Source organism: Pholcus phalangioides, unplaced genomic scaffold, assembly GCF_987345545.1.
Source record: "Pholcus phalangioides strain wild (caught in Gottingen) unplaced genomic scaffold, Ppha-v1.0 ptg000017l_1, whole genome shotgun sequence".
In the NCBI taxonomy this organism is placed as follows: domain Eukaryota; kingdom Metazoa; phylum Arthropoda; class Arachnida; order Araneae; family Pholcidae; genus Pholcus; species Pholcus phalangioides.
The window spans coordinates 41,444,983-41,459,220 of NW_028301610.1; the positions used below are offsets into that span (position 1 = coordinate 41,444,983).

The following is a 14,238-nucleotide window of genomic DNA, read 5'->3' on the forward strand; positions in this document are numbered from 1 at the left end:
TTTGAACTGCACTCACTCTTAACAATGCAGTTGCATTTAATACTAGCATTTCCATTTTTGTTACAGAGTTGAAAATTGTCGCCGTGCCATGCATCTTGCAAGAGATGAATTCAATATTCCAATGATTCTAACTCCAGAAGATTTAGCTAGCCATAATTTAGATGAACTTTCAGGGATGACATACCTCTCTTATTTCATGCGTGAAGATAGTCCTGGTTACAGAGCTACTCTGCAATGGGTTCAAAAGAAATTACCTCAGTTTAGTATAAAAAATTTCACTGTGAGTGCATTTTTTACTAATAATATATGTTAGTTTAAAAAGGTACATTATTTATTATCATGTTTAAAATATACATTTGTATTCATTTTGTTAGTCACTTCATTTAATATTCCACAGTAGAACCTCTCTAATCCAGACAGATTCATAATCCCGACCCTTCTGCCTGGAATTGTTTTTTCTTATGGTTGTATTCACAGACAGAGTTTAAACTACAATCGCAGGTGAAAGGATTGAAGAGTGAGTTGGATTGTTTAAATTCAGGATTTTAACCAATCCGTGTCGATCGCTAATCCTTTAACCTACAATTGTAGTTTAAACTATGTCGGTGAATAATCCTAATCCGCTAATTCTTTAACCTACAATTGTAGTTTAAACTCTGCCGGTGAATATGGCCACTAACCAGGGATTTTGATGTTTTGTCTTTACTCAAGTTCCATTTCGGCTTTTTCTATTACATCGAAAATTTTCTATCTTCTTTCTACCATATCTTCTTGATGTATTGTTGGTGTTCACTGTAGTTTTTGGGCTTCTGGGAAAGTGGAAACGATGGTGATGGCACACACATGTCTCAACAAATGTGATAAGTCAAAATTATCAGCTTTGGTCAAAAGCACTTTTCTTCCCCCCACTCTTTTATTTCTTTGCGCTGTACAGTCAACCCTAGTGTTTTAGATCTTCTCTAGCTCTCTATTATTTTCTGTGATTATCTAAGTGAATTTCAAAACATGCCAAAAACATTAAGTGATGTGTTAGGCATAAGCTGCAATCACAAACATTGCTTTAAGTATATTTGCGAAAGTTGAACTTTTAAAATAGCTAGAAGGAGGAAAACCAATACGAATGTTGTATGAAGAATATGAGATTAAAGCATCTCCAATCTTTATGATCGTCAGAAGAAAAAGTTTTTTTGGATCCACACATTTAGGCAAATGTTTACAATTTTAACAATTGTTAAACACTTTTACAATTGTTACTGCAACAAAACATGTTCCACATGATGACCATCATTTTCAGATACTATGTGAAATCGCAAGATGACATGTTCCACAACTGACCAAAGTGTGTGTGAGGAAATGCTCAGCATATGGCGTGAAATGCTGTCTTTAAGGTCAGGTAAAGTTCTTGGATTGTCATGACTTACCAGCCGTTTCAAATGCTCCCAAAGTCAAAAATCGCATGGATTAAGGTCCAGGAATTAGATAAGCCATAGATTAGGGAAGTGCCAGCTGATGACATGTTCTTCTGTAAAATGTGTTTTAAGAACATTATTAACATGCACTGCAATGTATGATCCATATACGAGTATACCCGCAGATCTGCACGTTTTATGTTCATGTCCTTATTTTGTAGAGCTTGGCTTACTCTATGCCTTCGCGACATATGGGCCACCCGGCCATGCCTCGGGAAAGTGCAGAGAGAGCCTCGTGACAATTACATCTGGTTGCAATTTTCGAGAGTAAGTATGAAAACTGGAAGGCAGGTTTTTATAGCTAGATGAGGCCTCAGAAAAATCACTTGCCCCCTCCAAGGGGGGGGGGGGGTGATGTCATAAGTGTTCACAGGGTTGACCTTTTGAAGGGGCACAAATAATCTTTCCAGAGAAATTTTTAGTTACTAACCTCCAAAAAAGCATTTTAAATTAACAGATATTGATTTGGTAACATATGAAAGTATTTTCTTTGAAACATTTTAATTCTTTTTACAAAAATATTTGTAATTTTTTAATCGTCATTTGGAAGGTACGGGTTCCCTACCCATGTCCCCCACAACCTAGAGCAGGGCACCTAGGCTGGGATCTGTTGCGGGCCCCACAGTCACACTTTTCATAGGCCCTTTTATTGTTAACTAGGGGGGCTCTGCCCCCCTGCCGCCTTTTGCGACCAACCCCCACCCCTTTTCTCTCCACAACATATCTTATTTATTTCGTCCCACTTCATCAGCATGCTATGGAAAGGGGCATGTGAAAGCACCATCTTACTAAAGAAGCGAATTTTACAATAATAAACCAACAAAAAACAAATGTGATTCATCAAGTAACCCCAGAAAACTTCCCCATGGGGTCCCCAGACTCCAATTCACTGAATTTTAGTGGGGGCCCTTAACTGGATTTATCTTGGGCTACCGATGTGTTGAAAATTTTACAATGTTAAACAACAAAAATCAATGAGCTTCATCTAGGGACATCCGAAATGAAACAGGGGCCACGAAATTTTTTCATTTTTATCAATTTTACAATGAATAAAATTCAGGGCTCACATCTAGTAGTGGGGACCCAATACGCAGATTTTTAGTGGGGACCAGACTGGATTTATCTTGGGTTTCCGCTGTTGCAAATTCTATAATGTTAAACAACAGAAAAGAATGAGATTTATCCAGGGCACCCAAAATTAAACCTGTAAATATGGGGGCCCCGACTTCGAAGCTTGTCGGACATCCCCGCTGCGAGTGCCATGAAAAATTTTCATTTGTATTCATTTTACCAACGAAGAAAATCCAGGGCCCCAGCCAATTATCCAGGACACCAATTCACATACTTTTAGTGGGGCCCCAGACTGGCTTTATCTCGAGCTACAGATGTTGCAAATTTTACAATGTTAAACAAAAAACAATCCTTCCCATTAATTTTTTTTAAATAACGTGATCTTCACGTATTTCCATGGCCCCCACAAGGGGGAGGCTGACAGGGCTTCAGCCCTGGGGTCTGGGGCGATTTTAATCATTTTTTTGTTTTTTCACTCCATAAATTCATTATAAAGGGGCCCCATGAAAAGTCTGGTGTGGGGGCCATGCGAATTCCCCAAGGGATAAGCAGGATCTGTCCAGGGAATTTGTTAGTATAAGGTTAGTAAACATCCAAGGCCGAACCAGGATTCGAACCCAGCCCTGCGCAGTGAGAATCTAGTTCCCAAACCACTCGACTGCCAGGCAATCAATAAGATTCATCCAGGGATCCCCAAAATGTAACCTGTCAACTTTTCCATGGGGCCTCCAACCTGGAGGCTTGTCAGACATCCCCCCCCCCTGTGAGAGGTCATGAAAAGTTTTCATTTCTATCAATTTTACAACGAATAAAATTGAGGGCCCCACATCCAGTAGCGGGGACCCAATCTGGATTTATCTCGGGATTCCGCTGTTGTAAATTCTACAATTTTAAACAACAGAAAAGAGCGAGATTCATCCAGTGCCCCAAAATGAAATGGAGGCCCTGACTCGGAAGCTTATCGGCTATACCCCTGTGAGGGCCACGGCAAATGTTCATTTGTATTCATTTTACTAACGAATAAAATCCAGGCTCCCACGCAATTACCCGTGACCGAATTTGCAAATTTTATGGGGGCCCCAGACCGGATATATCTTGGGCTCCTGCTATCACAAATTTTTCAATGTTAAAGCAGCAAGAAAACAATGAGATACATCAAGGGCCCCTGGAAATGAAACCTGTTAACTTCCATTTGCGTGCAATTCCCCCAGGTACCCCAACCCTGTGTGTTGGGAGCACTGGTGATATATGTATATTATACGTATACATACCTCTCGGCATGATCCCCACAAGGGCCTGAAAGATTCGTATCACTTTTTGATTTTTCACATTATAAATTAAACATATAAATTAACTGCAGAGGGGGCCCCATGAAAAAGCTGGTTTGGTGGCTCGCCATCTATTCCAGCCTAGGGGCTCTGCTGCAGGATGTGGGAGCCTCTTGGAAAATTGACATAACTTGGTCCTGACGTCTCTCTCTCTCTCTGATATTCTTCCACGATAAATTTATCACTGGGGTAGGGGGGAAATCAGCTAGTGGTCCCATATATGGTCCACTACAATTTTTTTCTCAGTGGTTCGATCATTTAATCACTGGTCTCAGACCAGCGTACTTCCAATGATTTTGAATGCTGATATGTAATAGAAATACTGAATTGAAGATTCAAAATAAAAAATCTTACAAAAATTAAAAATCAAAATAAAAGTGTCAAAGCCAGAGTATAGCGCCTAAGGCAGCTGTATACACATACACCATCATCCATTTCAGTTAGTTCTCAATGTTTCCCCAACACTAGTGGTTGGCATCATCAGGAGAATTGATAAAACTGGATCAAAGTCAACTTTTCCAGAGTCTCAGGTTGTATTTATGTACATGAGTGGCTTGACAAACACTATTGTTTTGTGATTGGTCAGTTGATCCTATGGCTGGCAGCGAATTGAAAACAGTTCTTATGCGGGGAGAATCTGATTGGCCGAGAGATGTGGAGTTATCTGATTGGCTGTTGTCGTCATTCTGTTGCTGGATCTTGAAGGGGGAAGGTTCTTGTTCTTCTGAGAGCTAGTGTCCCAGATATGCTCAATTTCAAAGTTTCTTCTCTTTTGTTATAGCTGTTTTTGTGCTTGTATATTTCAATAGCCTCTCTGTAGATTCGTGGAAAGAAGTGGTCAACATTAGTTATTACTTGTGTTTTGCTGAACTGTACACTGTGGTTGTCGTTAAGTGCATGCTCCCTCGTGGCCACAGATCTTTTTGTGGTTCCAATGTATACCTGGCCACAGGTGCACGGTATTCTGTAGATCCCCAGTGCTGATAGAGGGTCACGGTAGTCTTTTGCTGATCGCAGCATTTCATATATTTTTCTGGTTGGTTTGAAAATGGTTTTTTATGATGTTTTTTCATGACCTTGCTGATTCTTGCCATCACTCCGGGAATAAAGGGCAGCAAAGCTTTCCCAATTGATTGTGACTCTTCATTTTTCACTGGTGATTCCTTGATAGGGCGCAAGTCTTTTCCGGTGTCGTCTTTTGTGTACCCATTAGAGCGGAAAACTGATTTTAAGTGCTCAATCTCTTTACTTAGATCTTTTTCTTCACGGTCGTCTTGCCCTCTCGATCAAGGTTTTCAGTATGCCTCGTTTTTGGTGAGAATGATGATTGGAGAGCTTATGAACATATCTGTTGGTGTGAGTGGGCTTGCGATAGATGCTGTGGCCTAAACTTTGACCCTGATGGCTGACCAGAATGTCCAAGAATGGGAGCTATCCTTCTTTCTCTATTTCCATAGTGAACTTGATGTTTTCATGAATTCCGTTGAGATGGTCCAAGAATTGGTGAAGATTTTCTTCGCCAATTGAACTAGTGAGAGTCTATACTGATTTTATTAAAATTAACTTTCTGTACCACCCAATCTTATGTCAAGTCAATGAAAGTATGAGATGCAGGGTATTCAAAACTTATTTTTCCTACCAATCTTCTTTTCAGAAGAAAAAAATGCCCTCAGCATCAACGTCCCTTCTAATTTTTTTATTGGTGCTGATATGTTTTTTCTGTGCATAATAAGGCAATATTTCATATACACCAAAGTCTATGTAGAGGATTTTGCATTTTTACTATACATGTGCCCATGCACAAAGTTAACTGATGAAAAGAGAACATTGCTCAGCACCCCCTTTCCAAGATAACGCATAAAATCTTATATTGTGTCTGTTCCTTACAAGGGTGTAACAGCTACCAAAGAGGGAGTATTTCAGAGACCCCCAAAATATTAGTCCCTTCCTTAAAAAAATTTCTGGCCAAAGCTTTATTAGCTCAAACCCCCTGCCCTGGCCTGTTCCAGCCCCATGAATAGCACAATATCATCCTTGTTTTTGATTTACTCTTACATATAGGCTTCTGGCAACACATTTGGGCGATCTGTAGTTGAAGTACCAGCAAAAAATCTCAAAAACTGATACTACTATTAGTGTATTGTAAATGAAGAGAAAAAAATGAGAACAGCTGGTTTTCCATGGTTTTTCCCTCTCCCAGCCACCCATTCCATCTATATATGTAATACTATATTTATATTTCACTGGTGAAACATAACAAAAGAAAAAAGAAAAAATAATAATGCAGAGATATAGAAAAAATATTCAAGTCCACATGCTCAACTACTTTACGATCAATTATGTAATATTGTGTCCAAACACTAGTAGAATAAATTCAAACAAGTTCTCTCTATTTTCTTTCCTCTCCCCTTATCATCGTCAAGCTTTGTTGTTACCCTATAATTTTTTTCCCTTTTTCGATTTTCTATACCCTGATAGTGATTTTTTTTCACGTATGATGTATTTTTCTATTATATACGTATAAGAGTGAATGAGAACAGGTATGGTGAGAGTGAAAAGAGAAAATCTACTTTGTACCTAAACTCTTATCAACTTATCTATTATACTGTTTTAATTTTTCCTTTGTTTTTTTTCTTTCTTTTCTCTTCTACTTTTTCCTTTTCCTAATGTACGGTTAGGTTAATGACAAGATTACCATATTTATTGCCAATTCGTCAAACAGAGATCATCCAAATTCATTGCCAATCTCTTGTATGCAAAGGGCTTAACCAATGAAGAGTCTCAGAAGAAGGGGGAGAGAGCTCAAATGTATTTCTTCCATCTGCACAGGGAGGAGATATCGTACCTCTTGTACGGTTGCATTGATAAACGGTTGAATTGATAAAAGGTTGAAATGATAAATTGGCATTCAACAGAATCCACTCAAATTTTGGCTTAAATATCAACAGTAAAAATTACTTTTGGTCAACGTGTGCTTTAACTGCACATTTAAAATCACTAAATGCATCATCAGTGTACAGGCATCCCTCTCTTTACATGATCATTTTGTGGAACCAATTAATCGCGTAAATTTCACATAGATAGGATAGGGGTTTTCTTCAGAACGATAAGAAAAAAAATAAACTCAACTTCCGGCAACAAAATTAATTTTTTTGAATGAATTCATTATTCAAATTTATAAATAAATCTCATCAATTTAGGTATGAATAAATTTAATTAATACTTTTTACTTCTGTCTTCTCTACTTCTAATGTATTCTAATGAGTGTGGATGTGTTTTCTTTTCTGAAGAACCTGATATAATAGGCTGATAACTTTTTTAATGAAAGCAGTAAAGTTTCAGCTGACTAGCAGCATTCTTTGTTTCTTTGTAAAAACCTTAGAAGCCAAGCTAGAGAATTCTGAATATCCTTCGCAAATATGGTAATTCTAGATTCATTAGGATCATTTTCTTCAGTTGAAATTCTGATGCATTGTTGGTGTGTTACCAAAAGATGCTCATGCTGGAGAGATAGATTTGAGTATTTCTCTCATGTTTGTCTCATCTACTTCAACAGATTCAATAGATTTTGTCATTTTAATTATATCATACCTCTAATTTACAAGCTCATTTTCATTATTAAAATCAAGTTATGGACTAAATTTTTTGGGTCAGAATTTCTAAAATTAAATTTTCAAAATCATGTTATAGCAAAATCACTTAAAGTGGAACTGCATAAAGGTATATTGTATTATTAGTAGAAAGGATATTGCTGTATGTGGGATGCTGTTATTCCATGAATTTAAAAAATAGTGCCAGCACATGTAAAAAAATAATTATAAGAAATGTTGCTCTTGGCAGCTTAATAGTTCTGGCAAGAATCTATGAATAGCCATGGTGGAGTAATGTTATGTTGCCACAAAAAAATAAAAAATTGCTGTTTTCAGCCTCTGAAGATGCAGTTCATAGTGTATTGATCCTCCATCGGGTGCAATATGTTGACCTAGGCCCGTCATTTGAGGGGGGTTGGTGGTCCCCCTGGCTTCTGAAAATATACTAGAAATGAGAAATGGTATATATATATATATGCATACATTGAGTATATGTTCTTTGACACCCCCAGAAAAAGTGGAAATGGCAGTCCTGTGTTGACCACTGAATCAGGGTGAAATGGACACACATTCAAAAAATATAATGAACATATTAAAAAGGTGTAGGTTCCAAGTCTACTCGATAAATGATGTCACTATATAGTATATGTACCTATGTACCTTTACTGTGTTGTTCCCTTAATTAAGTACATTTAGGCTCCTGCTACCATAAAGGTATGTTGTGCAGTTTTTAGCTATCCCCTCTTTTAATGAGTCTTCCTTCAGAACACCTAATTAAGTTCATTTATACAACTGCCAAGTTATGAATATAATTATTAAGGGTGCCAAAAGAAAAAAAATACAAAAGTTTCTGCAAAAAAAACAAAAAACACGTATTTCACATAAAACTAGTCAAACTAATTTTAATGAAATTTATGACCAAATATCAAATGTGCCGTAAATAAAGTAAAGTTAGAAAATCATTTAAAAATGTTCACACTATTAATATCAATTTAGTCATCTTTGGAGAGGAATTCTGTACCTTCTCCAGTAAAGCACAGATCACACACCATAATAGCATATGTATTGCACCATATTTTCAAAAATGTGACCAGTTCAGCGCAATGAGCTTCTCTGAACAAAACTTAAACAACTTCTCAGGGTGAAGGTCAAGGACAAACTAAGTTGGAAGGTTTCATAGGAAGCTACCAGCAAAACAGGAAGCTACTGGGAGCACCGGGTGCCTAGTGCTGCCTAGCAGTGGGACAAGGTGAAAAAATGACCGCTCTGTGCCTGTCAGATCAAATGTCCCTGGCGGGGGGTTAAAACATAAAAATAAAAACACAATAAATTCACGATTTTTTGTTATTATTTTTTATTGTGTTATGCATATTTTCATTTGAAATGAATTTATTTTTTCTCTAATATTTGTTTTTACTTTTTCATTCATATACATTTTTATTTCTATTTTAAAGACAAATTGGAATGATGGATTGGCATTGTGTGCTTTAGTTCGATCTTATGGTGCTAATGTTCCTGATTACAAAGAACTAAGAAGAGAAAGAAACTTCTGGGAGCAAAATATTCAACATGGTGTGTATATTTTTTTTAAATAAAATTTCTAAGCAATACAGTAAAACCTCTTTTAGAGGGCTACCCTCTGTGCTACAAAAATCCTCCCTCCTGAGAGGTGGCCCTTTAATACAGGTGAACTACTGTATGAGGAAAAATTTTGAGAGAGAATGTGTAAGGGAAAGATAGAGGAAAAATGTGAAATATATTGGGTCATGCATATAACGGAAGTGGGCAGGAAAAAATACATTAGAAAGTTCAATTCTTAAACTAAAAAAAAGAATGTTAATAATTTTAATTAAAAGCTAATCAAAAAATTTTTTACAGTTTTATGCCAGAAACATTTAAATATCTGCTGGCTTTCTATAGAATAGAATAGCAGAAAGGATACAAATTATAATTCATTTATATGATTGTATATACAGTGGATCCCACTTATAAAATTTTTCAAGAAACCATCATTGTAAAATATTGGAAGAGGGAAAACGCTATAAACTGAAAATCTTGATGAGAATTTTGAGACGTAATTTTTACACCTACCATTGTTTTTTTAAGCAGTTTTTGATTTTTCTCTAATATTGGAAAAAAAAAAAAGATTAAGTGAGAAGTAATTATTTGAATAGTTTTATACCATTAAAAAGTATAAAAATATGCATTTAATCAATACCTAGGTATTTATATCGTTGAACATGGGTTTCTCAATCAAAAATTCTAAATCAAAATGTTTTTGCAATTGTGTTCTCTTTGAACATGACATCTCAGTTTAGCTGTTCTGTAAAGAATTAAATTCCAAGAAAATCCATTTTTCTCATCTGCAGAGCAGTTTTCAAATGTTATTCGGAAATTGCATAGATTTTGTAGCAATAAATTCACAAATGGTTGAGAAAGACAGCAGTCAAACCCTTTGTTATACACAAATGTCATCAAGCATCACTGTGGGAAGATTATTAATCACTTCCTGTAATCCATCGAGCACAGCAGATTTGAATGCAAATCAAAGTTAGAAAAAATAGAAAAAACTTGTTCTTTTCTGAGATTTTTTTACTGTAGTTCTTACCTGTTTAGTCTCTTTGTTTTTTACCTTGATAACCTTGGTGTAACTAGACAGTGGCAGAGATAGTTAATTCTCTACGTGCTATTGTTGAACAAAGTTGAAGAAAAAGAAAAAAATCTGCTCAGATTGTTGTTGTGTCCAACTTTTGAAAGAAAAAAAAAGACAATAAAACACACTTTTGAGTCCATTCTATGAGAAGCAAAATAACTAGCCAAAAATATCCATAAAAAAAAAGCCTCCTCTAGTTTTCAGACAATTGTTAATCACTAGCTCATAAATAATCATCATTTATGGGAAAAAAAATTAAAAAATAAGATGATTAAAAGGGAAAAAAGCCTAAACTGAATTTTCAAAATTTTGTAATTGGCAAAAATTTGGATACTATAACCAAGGAAAGTTAACCTTATCAATATCGGAAAAAAGTTGGGACTACAACAATAAGTCATACTAAGTGGGCAAATGTTGTAATTGGGATCTACCATGAAGGAGATGCTTATCTATCACCACCACTACACCCCACACACACCTTGTAAACATTCTTCTGGGGAATTTCTAACACTTTTGTGCATGCTGGAAAGGGTTCCGTGTATATGTATAAACGTGTGGCCTTCCTCATAATGAAAATAAAAAAAATTTTCCTTCTACAATTTTAGAACCACACAAAAGCTTTTTTACCCTTTGTAAATAGAACTGGACTTGCTTTTATATTTTTCTGCAGTCTACAGTATTTGTATGCATGGTTTCCATGAATGAAAAGCTGACAAAGCTCTAGCTTAGCGGCAAGGGGGTCTCATGGATTTCTTAGTTTATTCCACTATAACACACCTTGCAACACTGAGAAAGGAACCTGTTCAAAGCCCTAGCCTATGCCTGCGCATGTTGAACTGGTAGAATTTTCAGCTTTGTCTAACCAGTTTAAATCAAACTGAAATACATGGCTAACATATTTTGATCCTGTTTAACAGCCCAGTGCAGTTGTCCCCATTGCATATATTCAAGTCCTGCCATGCTTGTTGATGTTATGGTTGGAGAGTGTAGTTTCAAATAAGACCATTCAAACACATATACAACTGGAAAAAAAAGTACATTTCTTGGCGATTTTAGGGGCTTTGTATAAGAAAGCTTCCCATGGTCTCTGAAATATTAGAGCCACTACAAAGGGTTAAACTGTTTTTAACCACAAATATGGTAGATAATTATTTTGCTATTCATAAGCAATATACTTCATTTTTGTTCAAGAGATGTGCATTTTGTATAAACTGAAAGAAAATTATGAAATGTTGGGGGCAAACAAATTAGAGGGAAGCATTAATTTTTCTATATTTATTACATTCTACATAATAACATTTCCTTACTGAAAGTAATTTTTTTTATCATTCCAAATTTTTATTCATAATATGCTTCAGGGATTCTTGGCGGCGAAAGTCTTGGAATAAGGCCTTTATTGAAGCCAAAAGAATTAGCTGATCCAGAAGTTGAGCATCTTGGAGTAATGGCTTACATAGCACGCTTTCAGTGGGTCAAACCACAAAGACATCCTAGGGACAAAATTAGTGCAACAGGAATTGATCTGAACAATGCACATGTAAACAAGCCTGTAAGTTTTTTTTGTGCTCTTATGTAATCCAAAATTTGCTCAAATAGTTTGAATGTTTTAAAAATTTCTTGTGAACTCATATTTTTGTTGAAAAATAAATACAGTAGAACCCTGCTATACCTTGGTTGTAAGAACAAGGCTTGCTCAGCATAATAAGGGGAGTTATTAAAAATATTGGAGGAGCTAAGATCAATATTTGAAAAAGTTATTGAATAATATCAAGATTTTGGCAGATATTTATGGTTCTGGCCCATGAGCCCAGAGTTATAACTAGGATTTTGGGGGGAGACAAACATGATTTTGCCAACCCCTGCACCGCAAAACTAGATAACTTAATAGTATTTTTTTGTTCTGCAAAAAAAATATATATATATATATTGCTGCCCCCCAGTTTGCCACCCAAGGCATTTGCCCCCTTTTCCCCCTCTAGTTCTGGCCTTGCATGGGCCCAATGAAATTTTATATCTACAGGTAGCATGCATATGAGGTCTATCAGACCGACCCTATCTTTTATAAAGTGAACACATGTTTTGAACCCATTAAGGTGAGCTTCTCAATTCTCTCAACTGCTTAGTTCATGATTCTTAACTTCATAGTGCTGTTTATGTAAAACATGTTTTAGTTATATATTAATTTTTTTTCAAAATAAAAAACTAATTTTGGTATTACGTGGCTAAATCAAATGTAAACCAGAATTATTTTATAATAATTTTTTAAAGGAATAAACACATACAAAATACATTACTGTCACATTACACTGTCATTGTCAAATACACATTACTGTCCTGAACAATCCACAAATTTTGAAACACATTTTGCCAATGAATTGACAGCTTTTTAATTCCATCCTCAAAGAAAAGAAGAGGGGTGTATGTGCAACCAGTTTCACAGATGCTCTTCTCCTGCATCATCATATTCTCTTTAACTGGTATAAACAAATGGTAGTCCCAAAGGAATGAATCCGAACTATGGGGAGGGTGTACAGTCAACCCCTTTCAGCTGTTTATATAGAGGCCTTGCATTGTCATAGAGAAGAATAGCATAAGGAACCCACCTAACAGGCACTCTTCAGTACTCCAGTGTCCAGGCAATCCTCGATGATGGATTGATGAATCAATGATCTCCCATAGCTGGTGATGTCATTTGTAATATCTTTGTGTAGCCATCTACTTCAAAAAGTTTGCAAAGAGCATGTATGTTTTCTGCAGTGATACTCGTCCTTGGTGGGGCTCATTTTTGGACATACACATCCTGCTAAAAAATTTTATGTCAATCATACACTTGAGTTTTGAAAAGTATTTCTTTTCCGTACTATATATAGAGCTCCCCCCTCAAAATTTCAAAGGGTTTTACACTTTCTTTAGCAGAAATGCTATAATAATGCATTGTATGTATGAATCTCTTGCTAGCTCATTGTGCTCCTGGGAGCAGACATGAGTTACTGTAGACAAAAAAAAACAACTAAGACACTGCAAACATCCAAACTACCTGCCAGTAATTCTTAGTAAGTTCTGTTTATATATTGATCCACCTATGTATCCACGAGTAAGCCCATGTATGTTTCTCCATGATTTCCACACACAAAAAATCCTAAAATTTCCTCAAGACCAATTACTGCTCCTTATGAAAACAAACTGCTATATTAGAAGCCCCTTCAGCCACCATAAATGATTCAGATGACAACACAAATGAAAATAAAATTACTCCATCGCAAGCTAAAAATACTAAAAATATTCACTCGACTTTACATAAAAGATTAGACCCAAATACTATGAGTTAGTGGTCCATCAAATTGTTTCAAATATTTTACTGATCCTAGGGTTTAGATAGGTTGAGAAGTGCTACACTATATTGTTCAAAAGAAGTAGATTGCTATCTACAGATCAAAACTGAGTATTAAAAATAATATTGTTTTTTATGGGTTCTTTCCTACTTAGTAGTAGTAAATTGTAACACAATTGACACATTTAAGAAGAAATACGATAAACATGTTGAGGTAAATCAAGAAACTATCCATACTTAGAATAAGACAACCATAAGTATTCTTTATGGGCATTGTATAATATTTTATCATGTGTATATATTGTTTATAATTTTTGTTAATTGCATTTTTAATTGGGTTGCTGTATTTTTGAATTATATGACATCCATATTTTTATGGGCATCTTTTTCTCAGCCACCTCATTGGGCATTTTGCCTGTTGTGGTGTTGTATTTGTATTTGTACTTCAAAAGCTAGATGAACGTTCTGTAAGTGAAATAAATCTGCTTTGTATGAGATAACGTTATATCTTTTTTTGTAACCCACAGAAGTTGGTTTCGGTTGTGAGTGGAACTACGAAATCAAAAAATTGTTGAATGAATATGTATCTATGACTTCAAATCACAGTAAAACCTCTTTTTGCGGCCACCGATGGGACAAAAAAATTTCCCATAAAAGAGGGGTGACCACTAATCAAGGGTTTGAAATGCATATTTTTTATTATACAAGGGAAAATTATTATTTGGCCATAAAAGAGGAGTGATGGCATCTGAGGGGTGTCCGTTAAGAGGGGTTTTAACTGGAAAAATAATCAGAA

The 14,238-nt window shown here is 35.8% G+C and overlaps 1 protein-coding gene across 1 annotated transcript in view; it reads left to right on the forward strand.

Moving 5' to 3' along the window:
• Positions 1-14,238, forward strand: part of jbug (filamin-type immunoglobulin domains fbug) — a 302,454-nt gene that overhangs the window by 67,506 nt on the left and 220,710 nt on the right. Inside the window, exons 4-6 of the mRNA XM_089246657.1 lie at positions 67-280; positions 8,913-9,030; positions 11,470-11,660. Coding sequence (XP_089102783.1) covers positions 67-280; positions 8,913-9,030; positions 11,470-11,660 — 523 coding nt within the window. The remainder of the gene's footprint in view (positions 1-66; positions 281-8,912; positions 9,031-11,469; positions 11,661-14,238) is intronic.